Source organism: Apaloderma vittatum, unplaced genomic scaffold (assembly GCF_000703405.1).
Source record: "Apaloderma vittatum isolate BGI_N311 unplaced genomic scaffold, ASM70340v1 Scaffold46059, whole genome shotgun sequence".
NCBI lineage: Eukaryota > Metazoa > Chordata > Aves > Trogoniformes > Trogonidae > Apaloderma > Apaloderma vittatum.
The window spans coordinates 1-8,145 of NW_009735522.1; the positions used below are offsets into that span (position 1 = coordinate 1).

At 46.9% G+C, this 8,145-nt stretch overlaps 1 protein-coding gene across 1 annotated transcript; it reads right to left on the reverse strand.

Moving 5' to 3' along the window:
• Positions 1-3,593: 3,593 nt before the first annotated feature.
• Positions 3,594-6,796, reverse strand: LOC104269409 (galactosylgalactosylxylosylprotein 3-beta-glucuronosyltransferase 1-like). The gene is made up of 4 exons (XM_009876596.1): positions 6,685-6,796; positions 5,812-6,350; positions 4,192-4,488; positions 3,594-3,696 (listed from the first exon to the last, which is right to left on the reverse strand). Exons 1-4 carry the CDS (start codon positions 6,794-6,796, stop codon positions 3,610-3,612), a joined length of 1,035 nt encoding a protein of 344 aa, XP_009874898.1. The 3' UTR covers positions 3,594-3,609.
• Positions 6,797-8,145: the final 1,349 nt, after the last annotated feature.

An 8,145-nucleotide genomic window follows, 5' to 3' on the forward strand; every position in this document is an offset into this window, starting at 1 on the left:
TCCTCAACCACACTATGCACAGATTTGGGCTAAGATATGGCTGAAGAACTGCTTGTTCTAGCCGCACTACAGAGTCCTAGCTGGGGGATTCTATTTATGAATTAAAAAAAGGTTTTGAAGGATTTCACCTCCCTGCCCCAATCATTATTTGAACCTCTCTGATAATTTTTTTAAGAAAAATCAGGAGAATGAGATCTAAGGAATCCTTTTCAACTGTCTGGAAGCTGTGAAATGCAGGTGATTTTTTTCCCTGTTTCCAAATACCACAAGGCAGCAGGAGCCTATGCTAACATAAGCAAACTCTTCTCTCTCAGATACCTGGAAATATATGTTAGCAATAAGAATAGGTGTTTTTTGAAACATCAGTCTTGACTGATAGCTTTCAGGGCTTTAACAAAGAAAAATATAAACCTCTGCTCTAAGAAGCCAAAGCCTGTGTTTCGAGGGAGCTGCAGTACAGCCTGCATGGATGTGTGCTGTAATAGCTTTTGTTTGCTCTGTGGCCCCTTGTTGCACATCCTTTTTGCAATCCCAAGGGTCTTCCCCATCTCCACATTCCCTTTCCCACTCTTGCAGGTCCCCATAGTGTTCCTCAGAGATCAGATGTATGGCTATTTTCCACAGTTTGTCCACAGCAAAGGCCTTTCTTCAGCTGAAGATGGGCTCAGAGATCTCCTTTTTGCCCCTCCTGCTCCTCCTCTTCACATGAAGAGGCTGAAGAAGCAGCTGACACTCTCACTCCCAATCCTCAATCCCAGCACGTCTCAGATCCTGCCTAGTGGTTTTCAGTGCAGCAAAAAAAAGCTAAACAAGAAATTCTAGTGCAAAAAGGAAAACATTTTCCTTTTTTCAAATGTTGAGCTCTTCTTCTTCTTCTTGTTGTCTCTTGTGAAAAGTAAAACCCTGACATGTCTTAGTGCTCCCCCTTGGCAGAGCTACTCTGATTTGGCGCATAGAATTTTATCCCCTGGACACAGCTGGACACAGCTAAGGGTGGTAGGAGCGCAGGCGAGGAAGAGAGTGGACTCCAACTGGGTCAAAAAACCTGCTCTTTATGCAGCGCCCATTGAAGCCTGATCTTCGAGGTTCACAGGATCAGCAGGTCCTCAACACTGTGTCTGTGGCAATCCAGCAAACAGGCAAGCGTGCGAAGCAGCCAAACAAGTGGTCCAAGTAGAGATTAAGAGGGCACCAAATCTCACACCAAGCAATGTCTGCCTGGCTCACATCTGCAGATGTTAGAGGAGAAAGGGGCCTCTGGGATGTCTGGGACTTCACTGGCTTGATCTGATCATCTGCAAGGAGTAATTGCCAGGGGGAAAAGACAGAAATATTCTTCCTCTTGTGTCTAGGAACAGAACTTTCTCAGGGGAGCAATTTTACCTCTTCCCCCTCCCCCTCCCCAGCTCTGGCTTATCTAGATCATGTCTGTCAATGTCCTGAAGCTTAGCAGCCTTGATAGTAAGGACCTCCAGAACACCCTAGCTGTCAGCAAAGTTCTCAATTTAAAACTCAAGGGGGGAAAAATCGAAGGATTTTGCTTGACTGCCCAGTTAAGCAATTTACCTTGCAGGTGTCTCCTGGAGTGGATGCCACCTGCCCGCTTGACAGGTCAGAGGGGCTGCCCCACATGGCAGACAGTGGTGCAGAAGGAACTGTGGTCAAATTTTCCTTTAGTGCAAGTAAAAAGCTCTGTCAAAACCTACAGAGCTGGCCCAACTGACACTGTGTCTTGAAAGCACCAGAGAGGATGGCTCTAGATAAGGGTGCAAGTCCTGCTGGTGAATGAGCGGCAGTGTCTCAATCTCTCAGACTAGCTGCTTCACTTTCCCAGAACAAATGGCTCATGGAGAGCCATTCCCATGAGAATCTGTAGGAGGTGTGTGCCGTTTCTCATGGAGGATGGCTGAGTGTTTGACCTGGGAGAGAGGGTGAGGACAAAAGCACTGATACATAAATGGCACTTCTATGAAAATGTCACATCTGCACTCTGTAGTGGAGCAGTCAAGTGTCTCCTCTGACAAACAGGCAAGGCAGGTCTAATCTGTCTGAATTTTTATAAGCCTGCTCGTCCTTTACAAAGTAAATGGTACCTCCAGACCACTTAACTGGATTCTGAGTCCTTTTGAGCTGGGTTTGGGCAATCATAGCTTTAGCTTGCTGCAGACCCAGCGTAGGTGGGTACGTTACTGCTAGTAGATTTCACAGAAGCACAGGTTAAAAGAGGTGCTGCTGCCTGAGCATAGGTGTCTAGTGTCATTTATGGGTTGCTAGGATATCTGAGATATTAATGAAAAGCTGGCAGATAGGGTACAGAGTTTGTCCCTTAGAGGAGGCCAGGTAGGTTACCCCAGGGTCCCTCTGGTGGCACCAGGTGTCTATTTTTAGGCAACGAACTCCTGTTCCTTCCATCTGCTGCTGGGTGTGTAGGCACTGGGATTGCTTTGTGCTCTTTGTACGGCTGTCACTCAGAGATGAGATGGTGTGGAAATGCTGTATGCAGCTACTGGTAATGCACACAGCAGATCAGCACAAAAGTTGAAGTACTCATGACTGCCTGTATTAAAGCTGTCGGTTTATTTCCACTGGTGGAGCTCAGCTGAGATGTATATTGGGGTCAGGAGTGAAAGCAGCCCTGGAATATCTTCCAAAGCAGGAGTAAATCATTCAGCATCCTGCATCCCCCCACAGATATGAGTTATTGCAGAAAGAACTGGGTACTCCCAAATTGGATACCTTTGTTCTTTTGAGACTTTGGGGCTATGAATCTCCCAAGGGCAAACTTTGGGATCAGAGGGTATGGCAGATTGCAGAGGAGGTCATTGCTCCTCTGAAGTCTGTTCTTCATCAATCTCTGCTTCTAAGAACATGTCACTGATTTCTGACACATTCCTGCCCTCACCAGCGGTGGTTGCCATAATCTCCTATCGTGCTGCTAAACCTGTCTTTGTGGACCACAAAGGCACTCCTAGTGCCTTCACTGTTCTTCCTCAGCAGCAGATGTATTCCTAGCTCTGGTAATGTTTGTACCAAGCCCCTCAAACACTGTGAGAGTCTGTGCAGGTTGTGCTTTGCTGATTCCTGTTTCAAGGTGGTCCAAGTGTCCCATCAGCGTTTTCCCTACTGCACCCACTATGGCTGTTCATGCAGGATAAAAGCTGAAGGTGCTGCATGGAGCACTGCAGAGGTGGCAATGCTGCTGGGGAAAAAGCTCATCTGCAGGAGTGTGATATCTTTCCACACACTTAGGGCAATTGCCACACTAAAGAGAGTTTGGAGCTCCCAGAAATAGGGGAGCAAGGAATTTGACTTGTCGTATTACTGACTGAAACCATGAGATTATTCTGCTACTTTTCTTTCTGTCTGTCTGCAGGCAAAGCTTCCATGTGGATGGCAAAGAGACTTGAATAAGTATGAAATGCAGACCATAAGTGGGTAAAGATGAGGATCTTCTTGTGCAAAGGGTGGCATGGTAAGGGAGTTACTGGGACAATCATATATGCAGTCTTTGAGGAAATAATAGCATAAATAAGGAAACAGGTACAGATTATTTGCCTTGCCAAATCCGACAAAGACAAGGGTACTCACATTCTGGAACTGGCTCTCTGCTTATACCTCTACTCTGGGATCTGTAAATCCACGCTTGCCTTCATTAACCAGAGTGGGCCTCTCAGTTCTTGTGTGCCAGACCAATACCTAGAGGGAATCACAAAGAGTTCAGGCTCTGGATGCCTTGGAAAAGCCAAAAACAACGTATCCATCAGGTGGGAACCTCAGCATCTGGGGTCTCACAGCTGTTTGAAGCATGTGATTCAAAAGGGTTGATCGTGGGAGAGACTTCACAGGCGCATTAAACAGTGACAAAGAGGAAGGATCATTCTGGACAGAAGCTGCAGACTCAATCCTCTGCCAGTCCTCCTGGATTTTTGAGAAGCAATCTGGGCACTGATTGTATGTCTGAGGCTCTTTATTAACACAGAATGCACAGCACTAGCTGTTCCTCTGCTCTCTGAGCTTTGCATCTGTGAAGAATTTGGCAGGCTCTGCCTGTCTGTCCCAGCATCCTTCGGCACTGCCATGTGCCAGCACAGGGCAGGCACAGTGAAAGGTGGAAGAACATGGCAGGAGACTGCACAAGCAGCCAGGACCCAGCGAGGAGAATGTACCTTCAAGGTCTCTTGTCCTACTCACCTTTGTGCAGTTGGCTGCTTTGGGCTCCAGACCGTCCATGGTCACCAGATCCTTGAGCAGACTGGTTTCCTGGTAGCCTCCTTTAACTCCCTCCAGCTTGAAACTGGCCTGAGGCTTCTCCAAAATCAGCTTGATGCTGATAGCAAATCCAGCCATGTCAATAGCAAAGGGACGGTTAGGGTCAAAGACGGTTTTCCAGCCCACCACCTTTCCTGCTGGGCTCACTTTCGGGGATTCATATCGCAACCCCCCAACGAAAGCCACTGGCCAGACCGACACCCTCCTTGTGTAGCGCATCTGTGTGCCAGAAGGAAACCATGGTGTGAGAATTCAGCCCTGCAACGTCTGTCCCGACCCATTAGTGCACTGCCCTCTGCTTTCCTTGGCACCTGTTCTCCCCCATGGACTTCCCACACGATCGTGTAGCTCCAGGCAACACAAGCTCTTGTTCACCTGTGCTACTGCCTGAAGAGCTGCAGCTTTTGCAAAGCTACGTGTTGTAGCACGTTCTTCCCTGAACACCAAACTCACTGCATTTCTGTGCCTGCGTTAGGTCCCTCAGAAAAAGGAAAACCTTTGGTTTTCCGACTTCATCTAAACTTCTATAATTTTATCATACAATTTTACCATTTTTGTAAATGCAAAACACAACTTCTACCAGGCCTCTAGCTCCATATTATCAACTCCACTCACTCCAGCTTCACCCTCATGCAAGTAATCTCCCTCCCTGACTGACATGTGTTTGTCCTCATTTTTTGCAAATTCCCCAACCCCGTTGTTCTTCTATCCATGGCTATGGCCTAAAAGAGTGGGCTTTTATCAAAATTGTCAGAAAGGACCTGGAATAAAGTAAGAAAGGATGAGCTTAACAGAGATCTAAATAAATTCTGAAAACTGGAAATATGTTCTGGTGCATAACTCTGTATTTCAAGTGGTGTAATGCGGTTTGGCTTAAATTGGTGACAAGGGAGTTTACTAAATTTTTGCGAGTTTTCAATAGACTTGGCATCTCACAAAAGTCAGGTTTCCAGCAGAAGTCTGGGCAAGCTTCTGTGATCCCAGAGGTGCAGCCCTGTTGTTGTGGCTGGAACTCAGAGTACAGAAGGGCAGCCAAGGAGAAAAGGTGGATTAGAAAGTCAGTCAACTTTTCTAACCTCCCCTGCCCATCACACCCCTACAACAGTGCAGATTTATGCTTTGCCAGAAGTTTGTCTTTGGTGCTTATTTAAATCAGGTCAGCTCTCCCTGAGGAGAGGTATAAATTCTGGAGTATATATGTCCTCTGGTCCCTGGCAAAAGGCATTTTAGCTTATGCAGTGGTGTGTGAGTGGCTATTCCAATTTGCAGCCTGTACCATGGCAGATGTGCTCTTTGCTCTTTCAGCCCTTCAGAGTTCAGTTTGCAAAACTATAGGATTGCATTTGCCCTACATCCAGCTCCCACTGGGTGCAGGATGGGCAAGGAGAGCTCCAGGCAGCATGTCAGAGCCCTTGTCTCCCGGATGATACTAAAAGTCCACGTGGTAGCCCTATCTTGGAGGTCTTTGCAAGCGCACCTGGCCTTAAGAGGCTTTGCAGCTGTAGCCTGCTTTGCTGTGCTATGTAATTTTATGGCTCTTACCTCTTCAAAGAGCTCCAGGCTGTAGGTGTTATCATCATCAGCAAAATACACTACCCCTTCCGGTGGCGCAGTGTTGCTGAAGCTGTCCCTCAGCCAGTGCAGCCCCAGGTTCCTCTGTAGGGTCCCCCTTGGGGTATGGGATGGGATCCAGGACAGCCCCAGCTTCAGGCTCTTGGGTGTCTCCACGTTGAGGTGGGTGAAGTTGAGCCCTGCTTTCTCCAGCAGGTTGGATACTAGGTTGGTTCTCCGGGGCGAGTCCTCCACCACCACCCAGTGCAGGTTTTGTACGTGTAGGAAGGTGTTGGCCAGGCGGGTCAGCTCAGCTTTTTGTACTGGCCGGGTGTAGGTAGGGGTGATAACAAAGATGGTTGGCAGGGTATCTGACCATGGGGGAGGCCTGGAGTACACATAATTCTGGATGATTTTAGGCGTTGCCCCTATGCTTTGCTGCTGCCGAATGCATGACGGGAGGCCTTCTTCTCTCAGTGCAGATGTACCATTGAAGAGAGCTTTAGATGTTACATTCTCATCTGTCTCTTCTGGGACAAAAGGAGGGAAGGAAGGAGAGGAAGAAGAAAGATGTTAGAGAACTAATCACTGCCAGGCTGCCTCCTATCCAGGGAGTGCTGTGGACACATCAGTCTGCAGTCAGTGCTCAGCACATCAGCATCCTCTTCCCAAAGCCAGCCTAAGGTGCAGTTTAACATGCTCTTGAGAACATTTTGTGTGCCTGTTGTAGGCCAATCCTCAGCGGGCCCTCAGGCAAGCTTGGCTTTGTTTGACCCATCGCATGAAAGAGCATCATCTACCAAGCGTTGGCACCAGCAATCATCACAACCACTAGCACACTGACAGCAGAGTTCTTGCACTTACTTCTCAGCAGGCTGAGGTAGTGGGTGGTTGGGTACTGGTGCCACAAGGTTAGGAGAAGAGCCCATGGCAAGGCAATCAGGATCGTGGTAAGAAGGTTACGTCTCCTCAGCATGCTGCAGAGAGCTTCCAATGCCCAGGCATCTCTCTACCTTTCAGGGCAGAAAAAAAGAGTAAGGCCTCCGCGATGTAAGTCACCACAAAACGTCGAGATAGTAAATCTAGAGGCCAAACTAATAGACTGTGTTTGGCTTGCTTGGAGGGAGGCATGATCAATGTTGGGCCCCGATCCAGCAAAGTGTTTGTCTAAGTATAACTTTACAAGGAGCCCCATTAATGTTGCAGGCCTGAACCATTATCCAGCAGCCCTGGGCAATTCCTGTGCTATTGAATAGAAGCTTTTATCTATTTATGCTGCTGTAAAGAACCTCCCGCTGCCCCGTGATGAGCCCACTGTCCTTGACTTAAGGTTGTTCATGTTGCTGATTCTGAAGCCAGAGAGGGCTGTTACTTGCCCCCTCGCTGGGGCTGGGATTCATTCCTGAGCTTTGTGGTGACCATTTAATTTGCTTCTTAGATTGTTTTTTTTTAAATTGAGTGCAAGATTTGCGTTTGTGCATATGCAAGTGGACAAAACAGAAAATGTCAGGCATCCTCAAGATAGCCAGCCAGCATCTCTTTCACTCCTGCAGTTTTAATTCATCCTCCTCATGCAGATGCATTGAGGCAATCAGGGATAGATGCTGTCACCTACTAAATTCTCCATGAAATCCCTGCCTCAGTCATTCCATGGTACTGGCAATGCCTGCTGGAAGTTTAATTATTCCACATCCCTTTCTACTCCTGGCTTGCAGTGTTTGGCTAGTGCAGCATTTAGTTTAAATCACAGACTTCAGAATATTTTAATTTCTTTCTTAGCATTTCTGTAACATATATGATCATGAGATCTGAAGAATCACAGCAGTTAACATTTGTTTTCAAAACTCTTTCTATAAAGTTAGAGCAACTGAAAGAAAATAAAGAGAAATAAAGGACAACAATATTAGGAATAATCAAAAGCAGGGAATGGCTTATTTACAGCTACAGTAGTCCTGTGCTTGAATTTTCACAATTGTTGAGCACTTTCAGCTCCCATTAGTTAATATGATTAATGAGCAGTCAGTTTGTCTGGAAGTCAGATCCCTGGCTTCTCATGATAGCCATGCCTTCAACAAATTATCCAACATTAATGATCAGTTTGGAAAATACAGACGGAAGTATTTGGCCGTCTACTGCAAACCACTTGACCCTATGTAAAGTCATAGTGTGATGAGGTCCCAGTCCTGGCTCACCTGAAATTCATCCTCTGGGACCTTCTTAGGACCTGTCTTTAACTTTTCCCCTGACATTTTATCTTGGTGTCCTGAAAAAACAAGGATTGTGTGATCACAGGGCTTCTCAGTGCCCTAACACCGGTAACTATCA

What these genes read in the sequence shown, in the direction of transcription:
- LOC104269409 (XM_009876596.1), bottom strand. Translation starts at nt 6,796, where the DNA reads ATGCTGAGGAGACGTAACCTTCTTACCACGATCCTGATTGCCTTGCCA. An exon ending in CTACCTCAGCCTGCTGAGAA is followed by an intron (nt 6,351 to 6,684) that starts GTAAGTGCAAGA and finishes CTTTTGTCCCAG; the next exon opens with AAGAGACAGATGAGAATGTA. An exon ending in GCCTGGAGCTCTTTGAAGAG is followed by an intron (nt 4,489 to 5,811) that starts GTAAGAGCCATA and finishes TCTGGCACACAG; the next exon opens with ATGCGCTACACAAGGAGGGT.